The sequence below is a fragment of the Myxine glutinosa genome, chromosome 3, assembly GCF_964187855.1.
Source record: "Myxine glutinosa chromosome 3, kmMyxGlut1.1, whole genome shotgun sequence".
NCBI lineage: Eukaryota > Metazoa > Chordata > Myxini > Myxiniformes > Myxinidae > Myxine > Myxine glutinosa.
Genome location: NC_136263.1, coordinates 25314395 through 25340641, shown reverse-complemented (window position 1 = coordinate 25340641; position 26247 = coordinate 25314395). Strand labels below are relative to the sequence as shown.

The following is a 26247-nucleotide window of genomic DNA, read 5'->3' as shown; positions in this document are numbered from 1 at the left end:
TATGACAAAACTTGGTGTATGAGTTGGTTTGGCGACAAGAACAAGCTGATTCGATTTTGGTTCAGGCCCGGATCCAGATCCGGCCTATCGGTGGATACACAACTACCGAGTGTGACTACTATGTAACGAGCGTGTGACTATGTATATGTGTAAGTGTTTGAATCCTTTCTACTATGACTGGTGCTTTGATCACGTGGGATTTTGCTGACACAGAGATATGGCAAATTGATTATTTTAAAATGTTATTAAAAGCTTTTAAAGTAAGAAGCAAATTCGTTCAAATAGGTGGAACTAGGTTTGATTAGGAGGGATTGAGAATGGAAGTGATAAAGAAAGTAGAGAAACGCCAGGATGAATTAGTAACTTTTTTTGGAGTTCGATGTAAGTTTTTTGTTTTTTTAAGCAGAGGGGGAAATAAAATGTGAAGTTGAAGAGCAGGAGAGGAGATCACATCGGATAAGGAAAAGCCAAGTGATTCATGTGTCAGAACAGAGATAGAGTGGGCACAGTCACACTCACTCACAGCTCCTTGGGGGATTTTTCACAGTCACAAGGACACAAATTCAATAATGCACACCAACATGGTATGGCTAAGACGCAGAGATTGGATTAAAATAAAACTAACGACATGAGGATTAAACGATAACAGAAAGACACGACGGATCCGGTCTGGAAAACTCAGCTTCGATGAACTGCAGAGAGGCACGTATGAACCATACAGGTTGTGTGTGTGACGATGAAGAATCGGTTCAATTTTGGTGAAGATCCGCATCCGGATCCGGCTAGTAGAATTTTTTAAGTGATTCTTCACCATTGGGAGATAGGGTTAAAACGATACGTAGCAAGATTTCTCAAAATGTTATGGACGGATGATTTTGATTAAATGTGATTCTGTATTGTGATTTTCTGGTCTACTCTGGGATACAAAACGTAAACTGTTCACCTGGCAGAGGTATGCTCTCCACTGAGTGCCGTTCTAGTTTACTTTTTAACTCTCATGTCTGCAGATAACAACCGTGACCATCATGCCAACCAGCTGAGCCCTTTCATGAAGAAACTACACCTAGTGGATGCTGGTCTGAGCATCAACCTGGCGTTCCCACTGGCCCAACGTCCTGAGCGCCGTGCTAATCTCATCCTCTCCTTCGACTATAGTTGGGACAAGCCATTTGAGGCAAGCTGCCATTTGTCACAAACGAATGAGGACTTGTAATTGGTGAAGATTGGATGAAAGGGACATTGTTGGACATCATGAAAGAGCGATATGAGTTTTTGCTCTAGACTAACGGGAGCATTAATTGATTGATGATGAAGTTGGTATTTGCTAGCATCTTACAGTTTTGACTGAGATTGACGAATCTTAAAAAAAAAATTAATACAAAAAAATATTGAATTTCATTTTTTGATACAATTCAACTTCATATATTTTTCCCCTTATAAACTTATTGTTGCATTAAGTTGTTGTTTTGGTTGAGGCCAGTCTGTACAATTTGTTGAAGTAAATCTGCTACACAAATTACATTCGACAAAGAGGTACAACAGAAGGAAATGGAAACAAAATGAGAAAAGTATTGCATCTTGATGTCTGGGACATCCTTGTAACAGATGAGGAACTTTCAGTTATCAGACAAGAATGAAAAAAACACCAGGATACATCACTAAAGTACTGTCGCGTCTGCAGCTAGTTAACACCAGCCTTGGACGGATGAGCCGAACCAGCTTTAACTCCCGAAGTGACCTCCCAATAATGGCGGTTATTGCACGCACGAGATGGGAAGAGACACGAAGCGTTTGACTTCACAAAACACACGGGTTTATTCCGAAACCCAAACCAAGAACATGGCAACGAAAAATGCAACAATAATGATTTATAATAAAATGAGGCACGGAATGAAAATAATGAAAATAAGGCTGAGGTAAAATGCTAAGTTGAGGATCATCATAGACGGACACAAATACACACACAGGGAGAGATAAGAAAATAAACGTTTCTGTCCGGCACTTAGCTCTGGCCCAAAATGGATCCTTTGGCATCGGCAGTTGGCAATGCACCGGAGCCACCAGGCGGCAGTCAACAATATGGTGGCAAAGCCGTGCGTTGAAGGCGTCGCGGTCGCCCGCGAATGAAGTGAATGGTGAGCATGCAGATGGCCCTCTTTATTTCTTCCTCCATTTTGGGAAGGACAGCGCGACCTTAAGCTCCTTGGTGAGCCCAGCAGTCAAAAACCCCTCACTATTGCCGCAAAAAAACCGCTCTCCTCCAAGACACAAAAATGGCTCAGCTTCTTGCTCGCGCAAGAACAAACCACGTTCTGCCATCTGAAGAACAAATCGGCATCTCTCCTTCACCCAACCAATCGCGAAGCTTCTCTTTTGAGCTCGCCTCATGCTAGAAGGGATGCGTCACTTGGGGGTCGTGGCCGACCGGTCCTGTTCCCTCGCCCACCGTACCACGGTCGCTCCACCTCTCCTAGGCGAGTCTTCACTGTATCTCGTGTCCATGGAGCGTTTTTAGCTTGGCCAGCTGCCGTTTTGCTTGACCGGTGGTACTGGCAAAAATGTTAGGGATGGCCATAGAGGGTATCACAAGAACAGGGGAAGTCAACCTTAAACCTTTGTACTAATTAACATCATCATCCCTCGAATGACGAACATTGAAACACAACCGTAAGCTATATTTTCCCTGCTTATGTACATCGAAATGCTCCTACGCGTCACACGGTCCATACTATTTCTATACAATCCTACCTTTCCTATTGTATTCTCTTAGCCTACACCATAAACATAATAGTACTAAATCAACAGATCGCAAAATCGCTGAATTGTTCAACCACCGAATTGTTGAGAATTGTCATGCAGCCTAGCACAATAATGGCTCAAGCAATTCCAGTGATTCAAATGGAAGGAAGTGACGTTGTCTCTTGGGTATTGTACCTGCACCATAAAAATAATATCTGATTTTTATCAGATTTAAAAACTAATACAACCACAATACACCACAACCTGTTGAACACCATTTACACATGTGCAGATTGAGAAAATCTCCTGTAAAACGCAGTCTGCCGTAAAGTTTTAACCATCTGCCGTAAACTCACTCACTGTCTTACCCATCCTTCCGCTCTTGGTACTCTGAATCCTGTGGTGAGGTAGTTGCTTTCAAACAACATGCATTCGCCTCCTGGAAGGCAAATCCAACTGAATGCAACCTCAGATAATTCCACAAAGCCCTCAACAAGTGTGTCTACTATCAGGAGAGCCAGAAAACATCTAACCAATCTCATGAATGAAGTTTCAAAGTTGTCTTTCTCTTTAAAAACCTGGTTGTGTCTTGTCAAGTTGGTCTCTGGTGTGTGCTCCCCTTACATCCCCACCCTCTTCAAATGGAACTCCAGCCGACTCCACTCATGAGAGGGCGGAAGGCCTCATTTCTATATTTCCTTCAAAATCTTGTCACTAACACCTCTTTCTCTCTCTGTACCCACCCTACCCAGTCATACCCAACTGCTCCTGGATTTTGTGTATTTTGCACCTGGGAAGGTGAAAGGTTTCTGGCAACCATCAACTCTGACTCTGCAATTGGACCGGACGGCATCAGCTCAAGTGTCCTAAAAACCTGCTCTGCTGCTCTTGCACTTCCTCTGTCTGCCATTTTCACCCTGCCATTTTCACCAGGTCATCTTCCATCTGCTTGAAAATCAGTCATCACAGCATTACATAAAAAGGTACAAAAACCAATCCCCTCAACTGCAGACCAATTAGCGTACTTCCAATCATCAGCAAGGTCATGGAATCCATCATCGCAGTTGACATAAAATAATTGCCTTTCTCCAACAGCTTCATCTCAGATCATCAATTTGGGTTCAGATGTGGTCACTCCACTTTGGACATGCTGCTTCTGCTCTCCAAACAATGGATGGAGGCCTTCATCGTCAGACATCAGATCAGGGCCGTCTCTCTTAGTCTAGGCCTTATAGGAAAAAACTGTGTACTTCAGAGTACAATTATTCCCAATGGCACATAGGTACATTGAAGATTTCTCTTCATTATAATTCTCTGCCCTCTATTTTCAGATTGACAACCTCAAATAACTGTATGTTGCATATGGCTCTGGAAAGCAGTTCAAGTACATCCCTGCGCATCACATTGCAAGAAACCTTGATGCTTTTAAATGCAGGGCATCACTGTTGTTGCATGCAATCAGTGGATATGACATAACATCCTGTTTTCTTGGTAAAGGGAAGAAGACAGCGAGGGAAATGTGGCAGACATATCCAGCGGTCACAGATGCATTCATCACGTTATCACACCAGCCAGATGATGTGCCAGAAGAATCTGTACAAAACGTTCAGAGATTTGTGATTGCAATGAATCAAAATACTTGCGTACAGCTCGTGTGATGATGCACAGTGTGATTTGTTCACTCGGGGTCGAAGTATGAGCACCATACCACCAACTAGTGATGCTCTACTTCAGCATGTCAATATGCACTCCATCAAGCAGGCCACATCATCTGGTCGCGATCACTTGTGGTCAGTCCCAACCTTCCTAGTCCAGCTGATTGGGGTTATGTGCCCATGATCCGGTTGGAAGACCGCTGTGGATTTGTCCAAAGGCAGCAAAAACTTGTTGGGAATTGATTCGATGTCCTGTTTGGGGGAATTGGAAGTGCTTCTCAGAGAATGCACTGATTTTTTTCCCTGCAAAAGTGGTTGTACCATGTACCAACAATGGAGACGATGGAAAATTATATTGTCGAGAATGCTCAGTTGCATTATTAGTGACTAGTGGGGTCATCCATGGGAATTCCATAGGCATGGACGTGTGTGACATTTGGACATCTTCATTTAGATGCTGCACATTCAGTTTTACAAAATGGTTACTGGCAATTTATCAGATCCACAAATGATGTAATCTGCACAATGTATTTACTTCTGATAACATGTGATTGCATGTGCGTGCACATGGAAAATACAGTTTGAAATGTGTTATTACATCTCATGTAAAATGTGACTTCAAGAGCTCAAATCCTCTCTCTCCCCGCCCACATCACGCACACTGCACCGGGGAGTGGGTGACACGCACACACACACACACACACACACACACACACACACACACAGACTCACACGCACACGGGGGAGTGGGTCACACGCACATGGGGGAGTGGGTCACACGCACACGGGGGAGTGGGTCACACGCACACGGGGGAGTGGGCCACACACACACGGGGGAGTGGGCCACACACACACGGGGGAGTGGGCCACACACACACGGGGGAGTGGGCCACACACACACAGGGGAGTGGGTCACACACACGGGGGAGTGGGTCACACACACAGTGGGTCACACAATTAAAGATTTCACGATTTTATTTCCTATAGCTATGAAACGCATCTTCTTTGGGCAGTGTATAATCGCTCCAAAAGAAACAGGCATTACCTGGTTTCCTTTGCTTGAGTTGTAATCAAAAGGTACTTTTGTTTCTTCAAAAAGTAATTTATGATCGAAGACGTGTTGATTCAGTCTTAAAATGCACATATACCGTGCCGATGTCGTGTTAAATGATTTACCGTGCTGATATCAGCTATTTCCTGCCTGTGCGATAACTTTCAACAAATCTCCTTCCCGTTTTTTGCAACCGAGTCTAAAACCATGTTTGCCACTGTGAAAAATGAAATGAGATATCGAATTAGAGTTGAAATAAAAGTGTGAGAGAGAGAGCAAGACACCACGGGCCTAACAAAAGAGGCCTCAAAGCTATGCGAGGAAACAAAATGGTGGTGATTTGTTTTTGAAGCCCCTCCCAGACCAGGTGTAGCCACACCCCTGGACAGACAGATCACAGACAGAGAGACGTGATCACCTATGGAGAATATTATATGGAGATATGATACAAACAAGGAACTTCATATGTAAATTTTGACCATTTTGTGTTTTATTTAGTGTTTAAAACAAGCAAATATCCATTATTATCACCAATTTAAACCTTAGATTCCTTATCTAGTCTATAAACCAAATAAATACTGCATTGGAAAGATAATCCTAATAAACTATTTTGTGGGCTCAAAAGTTTACACCGTACCTAATAAAATAAAATTTTGTTTTAAACAGAAAAAATGGTTGCCATGGTTACTGATCAAATTGACATGCTTACATGGGCCAGACAAGGTGTTTTCTGATCCTATATGAAAGAGCAAAGTTCAAAAAGTTCACCAAATGGTAGAGTTGGTCATAAGGAAGAAGCCTATTGATTTTGAGGTCAAAGGTTATGTTGAAGTCGATTTCTAAAATTGTCATTTTCATCTGATTGACTTGAAAGTTGAACAGCATTTGCATATTGTCACTAAAAATTGGGAAACCAACTACAGGGTGTCTCAAAATACATGGAACCCATGTCACTACTAATAATTCTGCTCTTTTTTTTCTTGTTCTGCTCTGTTCTGCTCTGCTCTGCTCTGTCACTGCTAATGTTCTTGTTCTTTTTTTTCAGATTTGAAGAGAGGAGACCATAACAACTAATAATCTTATCAATCAAAATGCCTTGGACAAAGGAGGAAAAAATATTTTGCGTCACTACTTATTTGGAGACGAAATCATTCAAAACAGTGCAAGTAAAATTTCGCAGGAAGTTCAACTTCAACAACTATCCCCAGAAAAACCAAATTTATCGTTGGGCACACAAATTTCAAGCCACTGGATCAGTAAACAACCTCAACAAGAAGGCAGAAACACCCAGTTCTGGCAGGAAGCTGACTGCAAGATATCCTGACAATGTGAATGTGGTGAGACATTCTGTCGGAAGGAACCCGAAAAAGTCCATCCGAAGATGTAGCCAAGAGCTGGGTCTTTCACGTGCGTCAGTGCAAAGAATCTTGATCAAGGATCTTCAGCTGTACCCATACAAGATCCAGATCAAGCATAAACTCACACCAGCTGTCATGGCAAAACGTGTTGTGATGTGCCGGTGGTTCGAGAACAAGATCGAAGAGGATCCTGACTTTCTTAATGATGTTTGGTTCAGCGACGAAGCACACTTCTTGCTCTGTGGGCATGTCAATAGCAAGAACAATGTGTTCTGGGGCACACAAGCCCCAGACGAGGTGCTTCAGAGGCCCTTGCACTCTGTGAAATGCACGGCCTGGGTGGCCATCTCAAAACATGGCATAATCGGACCGTTTTGGTTTGAAGACGCAGACGAGGAGGCAGTCACTGTCACAAAGGAGCGTTACATTGTGGTGCTCAACAAGTTCTGGATGGGACTTGGGAGACGTCTTGGCGTGAATCGAGATGTGCAATGGTTCCAACAAGATGGGGCAACTCCACATACAGCCAACATCACGATGGAGTGGCTGGACCACCGATTCCCTGATCGGCTGATCAGCAGGCGCCGCGAACCCGAGTGGTCTCCGCATTCACCCGATCTGAACCCCCCAGATTTTTTTTTTTTTAAATCTCTGGGGGTTCTTGAAGGACCACGTGTATGAGAATCGTCCTCAATCCATTTCTGAACTAAAAGTGGCCATCACCCAGAAGATTCGTGCCATCAGGAAGGAAGAGTGTGTCAGGGTGATTGACAAATTCGCTCGTCGGCTTCAAGTGTGTCTAAGGTGCAAAGGCGGTCATTTGGAACATGTGCTCTAATAAATGTATCCTTTGAGCTAGAGACCTCAAATCTTCAGTTTTTTTATTGTTATCATATCGGCTTCCAGGAAATGTAATCTTTTTTGGAGTTTCTTGTCTGAGTAATAGATTATTATCATGTTAATGGGTTCCATCTATTTTGAGACACCCTGTATTACTGAGGTCAAAAGGTCAAAGGTCAACTCAAGGTCAAATTTCTAAAATCTTCAATTTTCATCTGAAAAATCGTCAGTTTTCATGTTTGATTTGTAAATTAAACAGAAATTGCATAGTGCATCACTGAATTGGGAAAGCAGCTATTTTGAGGTCAAAGGTCAACTCAAGGTTAAATTCTAGGATTATAAATTTTCACCTAATTAATAATCAATTTTCATCCAATTGAACCTTGATTCATCCAATTTGATTAAGATTGTTAATTTAAATCTTTATGAAATGGACAATTTCATGTATCCATGGCTGTTTTTTTGGGGGGTGGGGGGAGGGGGAGGAGGGGAAGGGAGTGGGTGTATTTTGGAAGTATCATGCTCTGCATGACGTCTTTCTTGTTTTGATGTTTTTTTACGGAAAAGCCCATAGGGCAAAGCCTTCTAGAACAGTGTTTGTCTGTCCGTATGTGTGTATGTATGTATGTGCCCTCAAATGTACACCAATCAGAGCTGAATATCTGGTCACATGACAGGGGTGATGTGATGTCATTATGGCAGTACGACGGCTTACTCCACACGCCACCAATTTGATTCCTATGCCGTTCAGGCCGGACATATCGTTGAACCTGTCATGTATCACAATCTGTATGCTCTACCTTAACGTTTTTAACTCGGTGTAACACGCAAACAAACACGTGAAACACATGAAGTAAAACACGTGAAAATAAGGATATTTTACTAGTACCCGACTGCAAAGCCGCAATGAGCCGGCGAAGCCAAAGCCTCTTGTCACTATTTTACCCATCACTATGGCATCAGTAGGTTAGGTAGTTGGTAGTAGGTAGGTGTAGTAGGTACCGTACCTGGTAAGACTTGGTAAAAGAGAAGAGCAGACAGTCCTCCCCAATACCTGCATACAATAAATGTCACAAGAAGCTTAAGGAAGTAACTATACGATGTGCTAGCTTAGGGCCTATTTTAAGAAATTTTAACTGGGCTTAATATACGTTTTCACAGTATGTGTGTAGTTTTCTAACTTCAGTCGCTGTCAGGACTGGTTCTCTCCGGGCACTGCGGCTTCCTCCACCAGAAGAAGTTAGCTTGCAGTAAGATCAGTGCCGACAGATCAGACGAAAGCGCCGTTTCAACGGCAATGTGTGACTGTCGTTAATCAAACCGTGTCGAAGGCTCTGATTGGCTGACCGAAGCTGATTGCTGATTGGTCAGCTCACAAAATTTTGCAAATTCAGACCTAAAATGACACCATTTGCATTCTGGATGAGATTAAAATTGATAAAATTTACTTCTTGATTAATTAGGTGAATTCCATCTCAACTTCGGATATTTCCAGCTGTGAAAAACTATCCCCTACGGCCGCGAGATTTCTAAAAAATAATTCTTCGTCAATTTTAGAATATTTGATGCCGTTTTCACTCTCCGAAACGCGTAATAAGCTCTTTTGAAATATTTTTTCAAATGCTCGAATCTCATTGGTTCCGGTGTTTGGTGACGATTTTCGTTGAAGATAACCAGGCCCGTGCGGGCTGAGGTTGGTCTTAAAGTATTTAATTACAAATTAGAGGTGCATGAGATTGTGAATCAAACAAAGACGGGTGAAACAAACTCCTCTTGAACTTTTTTCAATTTGTTATGCATACTTCCGCATCCGCAAGATGGCGGCCTCCATTGAGTGATTTGATGCGTCAAAGCTTCGAAATTCTCAAGCCAAGGGATCCAGCAAAATCTGGCTTTTCAACATAATACGTACGCGTTCATTGACAACACCGGCTTCGCCGGCTATAACACTCGATTGTTGTCGTAGCTGTAGCTGTGGTTGTTGTTGTTTGTGGGTTCTTTTGTGTAGTTTTATATTTTTTTCTATTGCTTCGCAAAATATCACTACTGTATGTATAATTTTGTATGCTCATTCCATGTTCTTCTAAAGGGTTTCTACTGTCGTAGAATAATAAATGTTTCCGTTCAAACTGCTGTGTGAATAAACCCATACATTAGCGCTTCTTCCTCTTCTTCAAAGTCGCAAAGAGGCTTTTAGAACTGGTATTAAAATTCGTGATTAAACAAACGATTTTTACGGATGTTTGGTTTCTGTGTTTACAGTATTTGTCTCTTCATATGTATGTATGTATTATGTCCCTCATATTTATCCTACATATTGGGCGAGTTTTAAAGCCGACAATTACACTTCTGACAGGTAGAATGTAATGTCATTTGGCTTTGTCAGTTATGTTTCTTTCAACACCCTTTAGGGAACGTTCATATATTACGTCATATACCTGGTTGGGGCAAATTATCACACTTGATGATTGTGGGGAACTGAAATTATGACAGCAGGGTGATGATATATGACGAGGGGTGGGGGGGGGGGGGGGGGGGAGTGCATGCCCCCCAGATCATATATTATTAAAACTTTGATTAAGTGCTCTTTAAACATTGAAGCATTTCTTATGACATCCTCCAACCACCCGAAGCCAGGTGTTGGCTTAACAGTTAGGGTGGAGGGCTTGGGATCCTAGGGTGCTGAGTTTGAATCCCAGTCAGCTGTTGAATTAATACCAGGTGCGTTGACTCAGTCTGTCATTCTTCCGAGGTCGGCAAATGAGTACCAACTCACTGAGTCCTCTCTCAAGGAGGTTGGTGGCAGGATTTGCACTCTGGCCGCCGTAAAACACCTCATTCCGTAACACACAGTGGTGTGTGTCGGGATGGTGCGGAGGTCACTTTGATGGTGTTGACTAACTGACCAACATATAGAATAAACCAGTGTCTCAATGCAATCTCTTCGCTTCCATGTTGACAGACAGCTTAGAGACTTAGAGTACTTCAAAATAATTTAATACTTACATTATTTGCTAACTGGTATCTCCACCCAGGTCTTACTATCCTCTTCACCTGAAGTATCAAACAAGCCCGGCTACGCCCGTTAGACTTTCGGTCTTGTTTTGTATCATCTTAAAAGTAGAATTCAGAAATATAGGATTAATTACGTAACATAAAAGATTGCTATTGCAGGCACTGAAGCAAGCAGCGGCATACTTTGCGGAGCACGATGTACCATTCCCACCCGTGGATGTGGAAGCAGACTCCCACGGTGAACTTCGAGAGTGCTACCTCTTTGAAGATCAGGGCAATGCTAGCGTTCCACTGGTTCTTCACTTCCCACTTGTCAACCAGAGTTTCAGAAACTTCACTCAGCCAGGTATGGCACAAATGGTATACTGCTCGTCCATTGTTGGGCTATAGGATGCAAATAATTTACTCACAAATTTGCCTAAAGTTGAAACTGTCCATGCATCACTATTCATTGGTTCCTCTTTTCTCTACCCATTCAATTACCTTCCTATCTCTGTCCAATCTCTTTTCTACCTCACTCTTTAAAGGTGGCAGTTCAACCAGCTTTTTACTTAATTTTTCTTTCCCACCGACGATTATGTTAACATTCCTCCAATTACCTGCAGTAGTACCACCTTTCACAGATCCTGTTGGATATTATATCTGCCTGGTGTCCACTGCCACCTAGTGTTAGATGCTTCTCCATCCTATTGCATATGCTCCAACATTAGCCTCATTGAGTGGGTAGACCAACCCCTGCTTGCGGAAAAATGGCCTCTAAAGGTGGTTTTTTTTTTAAAATATATAGTCCAGGGGCCAATACTGATATTTTAACAAATTGGTACCACCTAAGGTCAGCAAACTATTTTGGTATTTTTGTCTTCCTACATCTCTAGTTTATATTTTGGTATGATAACCCTGCCTATATATACCACCTTTAGAGGCCATTTTTCCCCGCAAGCGGGGGTTGGCCTTTTTCGGGAACTGTGGTTGTTGTTTTTTTGGTCCCCTTTTTGAAGCAATGTTTTACGTCCGGATGCCCTTCCTGACGCCAACCCTTTTTGCCGCCTTTAGCGACAAACAGGGAATTACCAGTGAACTGGTACTCAATTAGCCGACCTCGGAAGGATGACAGGCTGAGTCAACCCCCCTGGCGTTAATTCAGCAATCGACCGGGATTCGAACCCAGGATCCTGGGATCCTAAGCCGGCACCCTAGCCGCTAGCCCAACACCAGGGGCTAGCCTGCCTATCTAGTAGCTTAATGATAGTTATCACTCTGTAAACAAACCCACCTCCATAAATCTGGAAGTTGAATTTTAGGGGAGAGGGGTAGCATTTTTGCTTATAACTTCAGTTCTGCTGAACATATTTTCACAAATTATGAATCATCCGAGTCACAAGACGTCCGAGTCGTCCATGTGAAACATCAGGGCCATCTAAGTCTTCACGTCTTCACACTTGGCACACAATAGCACACTCTTGATTTTATTTGCCAGCAGGGCCACTCGTCACGTGGTCCAACTGCGTGGTGTCAGTGCCACTCAACAGGTGGTCCGAAGGTGCAAGATGAATTGCAGCAAGATGCTGCACAGCAGAGGTGCCACAAGGCTTGTGGTTCATAGGTGCAGCAAAAGGACTGGCAGCAAGGTGCTGCACAGGTTGGCCTCCGAACAGTCCTGGGGCAGGGATGGAAGACAAGGCACAACAAGCAAAAGGAAAGGCACATAGAAGCACACGAAAAACAAGTTGACCAGGCACCACCATGCCTGGTGCGGTGCGAGGGACGCGGCAGAGCGTGCGGAACAAGCTCATCCCTAACCGTCCGTACCCCCCCACCCCCCCCCACCGTTGGCTACACTACCCGAGCCCCCCTTGTATTTACAATCCGTCTCTACGTCTTGCCTCCCATATCCCCCTCTAACTCCAAATTCGTCCCCAAATCCATCCCAGGAAGGAAGGAATGGAACAAAACAATGTCTCACTCACGTCATGATGCGTCTTACTTCCAAACGGCTTAGAGGGCCTTGGTTTGAAGCTCGTCCTCCTCGGTGAATGGCTGTGGATAGTGCGAAGGGATCTCACATCCTAACTACACTAATAGCGTTACTCATTTTTAAACTACCCAGGGTCATACCCTGCCAATCGGCCTCTTTAAACTATGTGGTTCTAAGAACCCGAATTCCCATTTCCCACACCGTGGTGCCCTCCGAATTTGGGTATCACTCAACGAATTTTCGCACTGTGCCCTCGCACAATTTCGGGGCTGGGTCGTGTGGCTCTACCAGCAGGTCTACCTACCTGCGCACCTCCACCACTGAAGCCGCCTCCCGAGCTTGCCTGCTCCTGACGACTACTCTAACTGGGGAAGGCCCTACCTGGCACTTACCCCCTCTATGCCCACCTCGGCATTGGGCAACCCGGGTCCTTCCCTTGAATCATTGGGCCCCACTCACACTCTAACCTAACCGGCTCCCAGAGCCTACCTGTGCTGCTCGCCCCGGACGGCTCGTTGGGCGTGTTCCCTCGAGGATGTTCGTGGCAAGGACGTCGGCCTCCAGTCGTGCATGCACGGGACTCTCCGCAGCGTGTCCCGAAGTCGGCGAGGCAAACGTGCACGTGCAGGGAGCCCAGGCAGGGATCGTTAAGAGCACAGGGCACGAGAGAGATCGTCCTGTGAGAGCGTTTATAACAGGGCAGCAGAGAGCAGGGGCAGAACGCAGAGAGGCTTCGACCTTCGGGGCAGAGAGCGAGCTTCTCGCTTTGAGAGTTCGGGGGCAGAGAGAGAGTTCGGGGGTCCGGGGCCGGGTTTTATAGCCCCCACCCGGAGTCCCACCAGAATGTTCCAAGGGCCTCCCCTGGCCGCCGTTGCTGGCCACTCCCCTTTAGCTCCCATTGGCTGCCATAATTGGCCACTCCCCTTTGGCTCCCATTGGCTGCCATAATTGCCCACTCCCCTTTGGCTCCATTGGCTGTTTGCTGCTTGCCAGCCACTCCCTCCGGCTCCTCCCTCGGGCCTCCTATACTTGTCCTAGGCCCAGCACATGGCATTCCAGGCCCAATGAGACCTACCCTTACTTACCTGTCTCAACGCATACTAACACTGGGAAGGAGACTATACTTAACATTTAACAAGGAATAACTGAACTAAAGCGAGGCTACATGTTGTGGTGCAACTAACTAAAGGGGGGTTGCCTTTATTTCTCAAAACCACAACAATATATATATAGGACATTGTGGATGATTTTAATAAACTAGCATTCACAAACTTCAACAATTAACTTTATATTAACCCTTTTTATGCAAGCATTGTTTCTTCGATTTCCGAAAAATTTAGTCATTGCCTGTAAACAAACCCACCCCCATATAAAATGACTGTATATATCAAATATTATGCCTTCTAGACAATATTTTTGGCAAACCAATGGATATGTCTCCAATGTGTTTTATCATTCACATACCCGCAAGCATTGGTATAAAGTTACGCATTTATAAGAACATAAGCAGATAAAACAATCATCAGAAAAGAAATAAATAAGTTTTATCATCTCTGTTTCAATAATGCGGGAATTGAGGTCTCGCGAGATCTCGGAGACGGTGGGAGGGATTTTCGAAGCTCCACACGGTCTCCACGTTTTTCGAAGTTAAGTCTGTTCACAATTGTATTTTGTCGAAACTGTATTTATCTTTCGGTGTGTGAAGTTATTGTGTGCAACTTTGGTTGTTTCTCGGTGTTTATCTTTCATAAATTGATCGTCTGTTTGCCGTGTCGCGAGCAAGGCCTTTGCCGCGTTGCGAACGATTTGCAATCGAAGTTAAGTGATTGTTCCCATTTGTATTTTCGTTAAAACTGTATTTATTTATGGTGTTGTACGTATATTGTGTCCCGACGAAGATTTTTCGGTGCAAATCTTTCATACCTGTATTGAAAATCGTGTTAATTCGTGTCGTGTCTTGAGGCCTTGTACAGTGTGCACTGTACAACCTTGAGGCTTTGTTTTTCTCTCAGCGGTCCGTCGTTTGTGATCCAATAACTTTCGTTCTCTGTATTCCCAGTCTTTTCACCCATAGCCTACTTCCTTGTGTAAATCTCAACTCAAAAAACAAACAAACAAAAAAAACAACAACAACATTTCCTTCTCTGTTCTCATTCGTTTATTCATTCTTATTCGTTCGTTCGTTCTTCGACCACGTGTTTCTCCCCCATTTCCCCAGATAGTTTTCACTCATTAACCTTCAATGTTTACACTTTCCCCTCAAGTTATGTATTCCGTCATATTTTATAACACCTTTTTCTTCTTCTTCTTTAAAAGGCTGCTTTCGACTTGCTCACCAAATCAATTCATCCCAAAAAAAATATCCATCTCCTATAGTGCCTTTTTTCTACATTCCCTAAACTCTCCTGCACTCCATCCTCCATCCAGCGTCCTTAAACGTATTTTTAACTCGAAGGTCACAAGAAACTCATTTTGCAATAAATGTTCGTTTCCCATAAATCGTACACTTTCAAAAATCCAATCTCACCCCTCCCCTCCAAATCTTCCCCATAACCCCTCCCCTCCAAATCTTCCCCATCACCCCTCCCCTCCAAATCTTCCCCATCACCCATCCCTTTCAAATCTCCCCCCTTGCCCCCTCCCTCCTAAACTACCCCCTCACCCCTCCCCGCCAAGGCGCCCCCTCGCCCCTCCCCTCCTAGACTCCTGCCTCACCCCTCCCCTCCAAATCTCCCCCATATCCCATCCCTTTCAAATCCCTCCCCTTGTCCCTTCCCTCCCAAACTCCCCCCTCACCCCTCCCCTTCAAATCTCCCCACCCTCATTGCTTCTCAATTTCCCCCCTCTCACTCCCCCTCCTCAAAGCGTCCTCCCCGCTTCTTCCCCCTTCAAACTCTCACCGCCATCTCCCCCAACCTTCTGCCTCGCTCTTCCCCCTCCTCAAATAACACCTCATTGTGGCTCACCCAATCACCATCAAACCTTTTGTCCGCCCCATCCTTCCCTTTCTCCGAGCTATTCTGAAATCTCTGACACACCTTCAACAGCTCTCCCTACCTCTTCCACCTCTTCCACATCTTACCCTACCCCTCCTCCCCCCTGTTCTGTATCTGATGCTCCCCCTTCCTCTTCATTAACGGTATGGACCTCAAACATCCGGGGCCTTCGTTCAAACTTAACTGATCTCTCCATACAGGTTGCTTCTGTCAAACCAGATGTGATCTGCTAAACAGAAACTTTCCTCCTTTATGATGTCTCTGATTCCATAGTATCTCTCCCGGGCTACTCCCTCCTCCGGTATGATAGACCTGAGCCTCGTCCTGGAGGCGGGGTTGCTATCTTTATCAAAAACTCTCTTCCTCACTCGCCCTGCACTGCACTCTCTCCACCTCACCCCCAGGAATACCTCTGGCTACGGCTTCCCCTTCGCTCCCACCTCTTGTTCATATGTGTGTTGTACCGTCCACCAAACAGTGATGACTCCATCTACATCTCGCTGTCTGATGATATGGACCAACTTCTATCTACTCATCCCAACTCTCTCTTCCTCATATGTGGTGATTTCAACTGTCATCATGCCAGTTGGCTGGGTGTGGGTACCTCTCTCACCAGCCATGGCTCCTCAGCAAAGGACTTCTGCGACTCACTGGGACTGACACAATCTGTCAATTTCCCGACCCGGATCTCAGTCAACGGAACATCTTCTCTTCTGGACTTGGTTATGACTAACTTCCCTGAAAATGTCTGCTGCTCTTCTTCTGCTCCGATCGGATCATCTGATCATGTCCTTGTTAAAGTGGACATCTCTCTGACCATCCTCAGGGAGCCTGCTCAGCGTCGACGAGTCTGGCATTTCACTCAGGCCAACTGGCACGGTCTTCAAGCAGCCATCAATCATCTGGACTGGTCTCCCATCTCTACCACCTCTGACATCAACTCATCCTGGGAATTCTTCCAAAGTAAATTGCTCTCTCTCATGCACAGATTTATCCCATCTCGTCTTCAGTTGTCATACCCTTCCTCCCGTCCATGGTACACGGAATCTTGTGGTGAGGCTGTTGCCCAGAAACAACTTGCCTTCGTCTCCTGGAAAGCAAATCCAACGGAAGGAAATCTCATTTCCTTTCACAAAGCCCGAAACAAGTGTGTGTCCACCCTCAGGAGAGCCAGGAAACAATATCTCTCCGTTCTCAAGACCGAACTCTCTTATCTGTCTCCCTCTTCCAAATCCTGGTGGCGTCTGGTCAAATCCGTTTCTGGTGTTTGTTCCCCCTCCATCCCCTCCCTTACCTCAAACGGCTACACAGCTGACTCCGCACGTGAAAAAGCTGAATGCCTCAACTCTGTGTTTGCCTCTAAATCTTGTGTCCCAAACCCATCCCTCTCTGTACCCACCATACCCAGTCGTACCCTGCTGCTCCTGGACTCCGTGTCCTTTCCTCCTGACAAGGTGGAAAAGTTTCTGTCAACCCTCGACTCTGATTCTGCAACTGGACCCGACGGCATCAGCCCACGGGTCCTAAAATCCTGCTCTGCTGCTCTATCTCACCCTCTCTCTGTTCTCTTCACCCTCTCTTTTGCTCAAGGTCAACTGCCATCTGCTTGGAAATCAGCCAACATCACCGCTTTGCACAAAAAAGGTGCAAAAACAGATCCTAGCAACTACAGACCAATCAGCCTTCTCCCAATTATCAGCAAAGTCATGGAATCCATAATTGCTTCGGATATGAAATCTTTCCTCTTCTCCAATGGCTTGATCTCTGATCATCAATTTGGTTTCAGACCAGGTCACTCTACTCTGGACATGCTGCTTCTGCTGTCTCAACAATGGATGGAGGTCCTCAATGCCAAACAGGAAATTAGAGCTGTCTCCCTCGACATATCACGTGCCTTCGACACGGTCTGGCACCCCGCTCTGCTCACCAAACTCTCCTCCTTTGGTATCCATGGAAATCTCCATGCATGGCTGGCGGACTTCCTCTCTAGTCGTCGTCAACGTGTGGCCCTGAATGGGTTTCTCTCATCTCCTCTTCCTGTTCAGGCTGGAGTTCCCCAAGGCAGTGTTCTGGGCCCCGTGCTTTTTCTGGTCTTCATCAATGATCTCTCTGACTCTCTTGAAAATCCTCTCTATCTCTTTGCTGATGACTCCAATCTCTGCCGCTCCATTCCTCTTCCCTCAGATCGGCAGTCTGCTGCCTCCTCACTCTCTGAAGACCTGGACAAAATCACAGACTGGTCAAACAAGTGGAACATGTCTTTCAATCCTGAAAAATCTCACACTCTTACTATGTCTCTCCGAAAAGATCGACTGGACAACCCTCCCATCTACTTTCTCAACAATCCTCTCCAAGAAGTTCTGTCGCTCAAGATTTTGGGTCTCACTATCTGCCATGATCTTTCTTGGGAAAACCACATTTCCAAGCTGGCCTCCAAAGCCAGTCGCCGACTGGGCATCCTCCGTCGTGCGAAGTCCTTCCTCGGCACACCTGAGCTCCTCACCACATACAAGGCTTTCATCCACAGCTCAATGGAATACTGTTCTCCCCTATGGGCCGGTGCTCCTGCCTCACACCTAGCTCGGCTTCACACTGTTGAAACCAAAGCTTTCAGAATTATTGGAATCTCCCGCAATGAAGCTATCTCTGAGGGCCTTTCACTCACTCACCGCAGGCAGGTAGGTGGTCTTTCTGTCTTCTACCGACTCCTCTCCGGCCTTGCACCCCCAGCTCTCTCTGTGCTCTGTCCCCCAAATATTCCTACAGGTCGCACAAGATCTGCCAGCAACCCTCTGATGGTTAAACTGCCGAAATCTCGGCTCTCTGCTCACCTTCACTCTTTCATTCCTCTTTTCTCCCGCCTCTGGAACAAACTCCCTCACTCCCTTCAATCCCACTCCTCCCTCCAGGTCTTTAAAACAGCTGTTCACCACCATCTCTTATCTTCCCCCATCCAAAACATTGATCTTTTCTACCCCCGCTAATTCACCCCAGATCCACCTTGTTTGAAATTCCAACTTCTTTCCTGGAAGTCCTGGCAGTGTCCATATGTTTTATACCTCTCCCACCGCCCCCTTCCCATGCCCCCCCCCCCCCAAAGCCCTCGCCCTCTCTCAGATCTCTCGATGTCTCCATGTCTCTCTGTCCCTGCTCTCAAATGTTGTGTTTGTGTCCTTCCCCCTCTCTCCCCATCTTGTCTACCGCTCCCGATGTTATATGTTTTTTGTGTCGGTTTGTCTTTGTGTGATTAATGTTCGCTCTTTCACGAGCCTCGATCTTGTATACAAAAAAAAAAAAAAAAAAAAAAAAAAAAATGTACAAAAATATTCTAATTGTCTAATAAGCCATTGTACTTGTTGTGAACACCATCTCGGTAATGCTCATACATTATAATCTTGTTATTTGAAGTGCGTTTAGACTACAAACAGTTTCTTTCATGTCATTGGGACAAACTTAGTCTGTGTCACAATCGTCCACATCACTATCATTCAACTCTATTTGTTCTAGTTCATTTGCTTGGATGCTGCAGGTTTGCAGCTTACACATGTCTGTGCATTTCAGACCATTTCCAAGGCATGTGCAGATTGGTAATTTGCATGATCGTACACATGAGCAGGATAGCAGGTCCAACACAGCCTCTGGTGCAGGTGTACCTCGCATCCACTCAATGGCCAGATCCCCCATCATGAATCTTCCATCCATGAGCCATTGGATAGGGTACACTAGGATTGCACTCCAAACACCTCTGCCAGATTGCAGCATGATAGTTTGCTCGTAAGGCATGCATGGAGACAATCTTCACAAGGGGGAAGCTGACTGGAGTCGACTTCTCCACGCCTTGCACAAAAAAGCTGGAAGCGAAGCTTGTCGACTTGAGTTGTTTGTGGAAGGCAAATACATCCGACATGTTACTTCCTGAAGCTTTCCAAATAGTTCATCAGAGACCTCCCAGGACCTTCCCAACTCTGAATGTGTCTTGACAGGTCTTGTTAGTCTTCAGTTGTTTGAACATGGCTAACTTTCCACGCCTAGTGAAAGCACTGACTGTACCACAGCCCGTAAATGAGTGCATTCCAATCAGAGCATCATAGACATTATCTCCTAGTGCATGACTTAGCTTGCTGATGTCAGTGAACCTTGTGCGGTTCTTAGTGCCACATTTCTGGAACATGGGACATGGAATTCTCTTGCTGACTCCAATGCTTATAATCATTACATCTGTGTCCTCTGCTGTGACTACTATACCCTTGTAGCCTGATTCAGCTGCATGTAGAGCATGGAGTAGAAGACGGGTGTCTGCTTCTTCCTGGGTACTTGATAGCTCCGGAACCTCCTCCCATCGTTCCCTTGTGAGCTTGAAACAGGCATCCTCACAGGTAACATACAGATCTTTGTCCTTGATCTTCTCAAGTTGACCTTTCCATTCTTCCACAAATAACCTGATGAGGTGTGTTTTGTTTTTAGAGCTACACAAAAGCTTCCTCCATTGGTGTATATTGTGGGCAGGCGCAATGCTCCTTAGCTCAATACCTGAATCTGCGCCTCTCTTTGCTCTCTCCATATCTTTGATGGACATCTCTCGATATACATCAAAGATAACATCAATGCGCTTGCTCTGACCCCTTCATGATAACTTGAGCCAATACTGATTCTGCCAGTTGGGAGACCGTTTTGTCTTTCCCCTTCATCTTTTGGACCAGGCTCATTCCATTGATCTTCTACAAACAGTCCGTCAATGGAAAAACGTCAGGATGTGGCCAAAGGTCATTCCTGATGTACATGATGAGCTGCTCATATGGTTGTTCCACCGCTTTCTCATACTCTTGTTCTTCAAGGTCTTCACTCATACTAAATGTGGCTGTAGTCTCTTCTTTTGTGTTCAATCTATAGCAAGAGTTGTGGTATTGTCCCTCTGCTGCAACAAGGTCTCGACTTACTGCTGCAAGAACCTTTTCATCAAATTTCCTAGTAGCTGCTTCACGAACTTTGGCATCAGCTCTTAACTCCAAACACTGTGTGAGGCGTTCTCGTGTACGTGTTCCTGGCAGGTATTTGCTTGAGCTGTTACAGAAGATACATAGCCTTTCATATACTCTTGAAGTACTTGGTGCATCTCTCGATGATTTTCTTGTACCAGTATCTTCAGCCTTAACATCAGCACCTTGGTTCTGGATACCACGGTTTGTGATGGCTTCAAGAAGCTTTTTCATAGTGAATACACTGCGACATTTGTGATGATACTGAATCTGTGGCACTTCACTTTCTTCTAGGCCCCTGGCTATCTCCAAGAGTGGAGTGTGTTTTCTTATTTCTGCCGCTCTAAGCAGGGTTTTCCAGGATTCAAGGCCTTGCAGCGTTGCTAGCTCCGAATCATCGTTAGTGCAATGAATGATGCAGCTCATTTTTGCATTTTTCTGCGGTGTAGGATCCTGGTCACAAGTTGGTAGATCCATTGTAGATATCTTAGTTCTTCACCAATCTACTGCATACATACACACACCTCTGCAAGGAAAGCAAGGCATATAGTGCGGTGGCTTAGCAACTTTAATGTTACCTGCCGGACAAAAGTCCCACATTTGGTATGGAGCTTCGTTTGGACCTATCAATTGATTTTAGCCTAGGAGCCATCCTGACCGTTTCAGATTTTCCAAGATGGCGGCCAAAATTCAAAATGCCGCCAGCAAAACTGAAATATCATATATCTCTGGCTGTAGAAGTCACAGATAGACAAATGAGGTATCAAATCAGGGGTTTTTGAGGTCAGTGAAACTGATTCAGGGAAAGGTACATTGCATATGTCACTTATTTTCAAGATGGCGTCCAAAATCCAACATGGCCGCCAATTTTTTTTTAAAATAATGATATGATATTCGTTCAAATGTGGCATCAGACCAGTATTTTTGCTGTGACTGACCTTATGATCTGGTAGAACATTTACACCGGCAAAGAGATGTACAAGGGAGATTAGCCTTGCTACATTTGCACACTGTACAATCTCTTTTGCAGCCGCATTTGATAAATTCTCTGCAAGCACGAGAAGCTTCGGGAATTGTTGTCCAGACAGGTTCCCAAGATTCGGCGACTTTTTTCCAAGCATATCCAGTTGGACTTGGAAGTTTTTGTTGTGCTAATATGCTGGTAACCCAGATGCCAGCCTGGTACACTGCCCTCTTTGTGTGCTGCAGAAGTGCATTCTGAGTAGCTGGAATTTTGTCTACAGCTTGACTCTTCTGGGAGAAGAGCTCCATATGTGCACTGTTTACATTGGTCAAATTGCTTGTTTTGTCATACACTATGATAACTAGTCGCTCGATCTTCTTAAATGTTTCAGATTCCAAATCAACATGCTCAAATGGATGTGTGGCCAGGTGTACGAAAACATTTGTGATTGCATCATATACATGCCATGCTTGCCAGAATGATTTCTTTCCCTTCCCTCGAAATGCTGACGTGGTATCACATCCTGAGAAGGCGTGGAACATGGGTAGGGACCTTGATTTAGGTTCACCGAGGCGTGCACAGATGGCATTGATACTGTAATGTGTGTAGTTCTTTCCCACACCGTAGGCTACCCATAGGTCTACATCTGAGTTAATATGTGAAAGATCATGAAACATGCCAGTAAGAACAACAACAATGTCTGTGTCCATGGTGCGCACTTGGACAATTTTTGAACCATTCTCCAATGCATGCTTCACGTGAACCACGATCCTCGTGTCAGCCTCCTCCTGATTGCACATGGACATTTCGATCTCAGTTCCAATGCATATAACATTCTCTCCAGCTGTGATGTATACCGAACTGCCTGCGGGACAGTTGAACTCTGCCACCTTTGAGGAAAGAAATTCAAACAGTTCTTTCTTGTTGATAGGATCATGGAGGAAATCAATCCAGTTTGTTGGCAGCTTGGTGTCACCAGATACCTTTCTGCGCGTTCCTTTCCCTCGTTTTTCCCTGTTTGACTCCTTCAAACTGTTCGGTATGTATGTATCCCACACAAGGTCCAGTCGTTTGGTGGTCTTTAGCTGTCGTTCCAGGTAGGGAATGAACACATTGTCTGCATATTCGTGGAATGTTCTGACGTGTTACAGGCAAGCAGTGCACAATCACAGCACCGTCCAGGACTTTGCAGTCAAATGATGCAGGTGGCTCTGTCTGGTTCGGCTCCTCGATGCATTGCAACAATTGAGATTTTGTACCTGGCAGGTTCAGCTTGCCAAAGTCAGACAGGGAAGGAGGATATGACTGAACCTCATGTGCGAAGAAGTCATTGATATCACCATCCCTATTTTGCAAGGAGATGTATAACTGTCTGAAGAGTGCCATATTGTTCTCAAGCACTTTTACTTTCTTGCCGTCCTTGGATTTAGCTTTGACTTTTGTCGAGAATAAGGGCAGCGAATTCCTTGACATCGGATTGTGTATGGAGCGAGTGCGATCCACAAGGACTGTTGTCACATAGTCCTGATACTTTTTTGTACCAATGTCTTCCAGTGTAGGGATTGTATTCATTACGGTCTCACTCATGCAGTTACGACTGTCAAGAGTTACTAACTCGGGAAAATCATCCAGGAAAGGATTGCCCATCTTTTGTATGACTTTAGATAGGCTATCAACCTGTTGCTGGAACGCTTTCTGTGCGGCGAGTCCCTGTTCATGGTGCTCGAAATTCGTAGGGTTTTCCGGGTCATCATCAAGAATATATTCATTCTCGAACTGCTTCATGAGTCTGGCGAGTTCTGGTCCAGAGGTCATCCAACGTTTGAAGGCGGCTGGATTTTCAGTTAGTCCTACTGCACCACCGGAACCCTTCACAACTTTGTTTTCCTGCTCGTGCGCTTGATCAACGGGTATAGCAGAATATCTGTGGGTTGACTTCAAGATTACCCAGTGATGGCGAGTCTCAAATTCATCTCTAATTGGTTTCGGCAGAGATTTCATGTCTCTGATATGGACGGACAGCCACCTAGCATAGTTCACATGATCTAATGCGAAAAACAAAGGTACGAGCTCCTCCAGAACGCTAATGTACAGTGTGAAGTTCCTCTCCCGGTGGGCTCTTGCAAATATGAGAATGAGGATCTCATATTGCGTAATCAAATCCCAGAACCTGAACGTGGGACAGTTTTTACACATTCTCTCATGCCAGTTATTAAAACTGTCGTTATCATTCGCACCGCTGGGATCCTGGTTGAATACCTCGACGATAAGCTTCTTAAGGGTCAAAAGTGTAACTTGGTGAGCGTGTCTAGTTCTGGTCAGGTGAGCTGTTTTCAGGAATGAATCAGCAATTCCAGATGAGGCTACCTCAGCTTCAGTAAGGGCTGCTGTCCACCCGGAGCCCTGTAACAAATCTCCAACAGTGTTCCATAAAGCCATCTCAATGTGCAATCCTCCCATCATAACCACATGCACTTTCTCTCCATACGTATCTGGCCATTTCCATTGTACGTACTTGGCGAGCGTAAACAACGGCTGATCAAATGTTGTGACTGGGATTTGTCCTGGGTTAAGGTACTCTGTTGCTTGCCTTTGGACATCCATGCCATGTTTAATCATTGCAGGTGTGGCTGACTTTTCATAAAACAGAGGAAGTAGTGCACATACAGCTGACGGCTCTACTGTCACCTCTTGCTTAGAGGCATGATAGGCAGACCATGTAAGCGAATTATCCTTGCTCAGTTCCGTATCATTGACAAGTTGAAGACCATGTTCTATCCAGCCATATTCGTCACGTCTTGCATCTGGTAAAACAGATTTGATGGGTTGAACATTATTCTGTGGAACAGCAACATCGGTGGTCTTCAGCGAAACAGCAGGAACAGAGGCATAACTGTCTGGAAGCGAATGAGTCTGTGACCCAGATGGTGGTATAGCAACAGGCTGTCTAGTCACACCAGGTTCCCTCTCACTTGGGAATTGGAAAAGACTTATTCCCGTGCCATGGAAAGATGTCTTTGACGTGGTTGAGCTCGGATTATGGTCGAGATTGTCAAGAGCTCCGACAGTGAAGAGACCTTTCCGAAGAATAGTCGGAGCTACTGCACCATCATCTTCAAACCTCTCGCATACAGCTGTGGCGAGCCAGTCTTCAAGCTGCATCACCCTGTCGTAGGAAACACTGATACCCATTGTATGTAACTGTTGGATGATTTTCTTGCTCCTAGTCAGCGCATGTATATTGAGGCCAATATAAATTGTTAGCGGAGGTTCTCGGTCAAGAGTGTGCCGGACTTTCACAGGCGAATTAGGTTTCCTTTTCTTGACGTTGTAGACGATGTTTTGCCCAATAGTTAGGCACACTTGTGACTCATTACTCTCTTGGTCTTTCAGATTAGGACTATCGAGAATCATGGAGACGAGAAATTTCAGACTAGAGGGTAATGAGTTCTCCTGACATCCTGGTGGAAACTGGCCAGTGAATTTGAATCCTTCATGATGGAAGATATCTTTTCTAACGATGTTTGCCGCGCGTGCCAGAATCAGGGCATCTTCTGAAAAGTCACGCTTTTTCATAGCATCTTTTATCATGTCTTTCATTCCCTCTTTGAATATTAGAACGATGCCCCGCCCATCATGTTGCACTTGTGCATCAGAAAATCGTTCAAGTAACTGTTCCTTCAATCTGGTTTTGTTGATAGTCATTTTGATGCCCAACGCCTCAAGCCGATTCACGTACAGTGAGTGTAACTCGGATAATTTGAAGATGAAAGTCCCGGCATTAACAACAGACATTTCAATGTAACTGGTGAGTTCAACAAATGCTCTAGACTCATTCATTACGTCATCAATGTTTACTGTTGCATGGTGTAACTGTCTCATGTGACTGCGATACCGATTTCTAAGGTTAGTCAAACATTTTAGATGATACTTCGCATCCATAGCTATGAGATCTCCACCAACAATCCTCGCAAGTAGTTGGGTATCTTGCAGTTCGTTGATCATAGCTCTTAGACTGGCATCCATATCATATGTTGAAACCAGATGGAGGTCACCTTCATCTGCGCCTTTCTCGCAAAACAAACATTGTCTAATCATGGTTATTGTCCGGCGCTTAATTTGTTGTCTACCATCGGGATTGGATTTCTTTCGCTTTCTTGCTCTTGCCAGTTTCTCATTGTTGAATTTTAAAATACACGATTTATGCCACAATGCAGAATTGTTCACAAGTTCGTCAACACTTTGATCACTCCCAAACTTCAGTTCAGTTGGGAGCTGATCAATCTCGCGGAAATGTTCGACATTACTCAAGAATGACTGGTAGGCAGATGTCTTATTATCAGCGTTTGGTCCTGGACTGAGAAGTGGACATTTTAACTGTTCATCTGTTTCTTGTTGGCAGATAATGCAGCGATTAAAGTCCACAGGTAGCTCCATGTTGATTTATCTGAAAAGACACAAATAGATAATTTCTGTTAATACTCTCATATCATCATTTTAACTAGCAATAGTACCCGTCTACGACGGATAGTACCCGTCATGCGTCATCAAAGCATGGTGTTTGTAAATAAACCATATGACCTGAGGGTGTGACGCGTATCCGGGTCACCGAACCCCCGCAAAGTAACATTACTTTCCCCGTACCCTCTGAATTAGGATAGAAATCGAAAAAAACGGC

At 44.9% G+C, this 26247-nt stretch overlaps 1 protein-coding gene across 1 annotated transcript in view; it reads left to right on the top strand.

Annotated features, from left to right (window-relative positions):
* PLA2G4F (phospholipase A2 group IVF) overlaps window positions 1-26247 on the top strand; it is a 158564-nt gene that overhangs the window by 83987 nt on the left and 48330 nt on the right. Inside the window, exons 17-20 of the mRNA XM_078773553.1 lie at window positions 1008-1209; window positions 4071-4123; window positions 4237-4334; window positions 10818-11004. Of these exons, the coding sequence (XP_078629679.1) occupies window positions 1008-1209; window positions 4071-4123; window positions 4237-4334; window positions 10818-11004 (540 nt within the window). The remainder of the gene's footprint in view (window positions 1-1007; window positions 1210-4070; window positions 4124-4236; window positions 4335-10817; window positions 11005-26247) is intronic.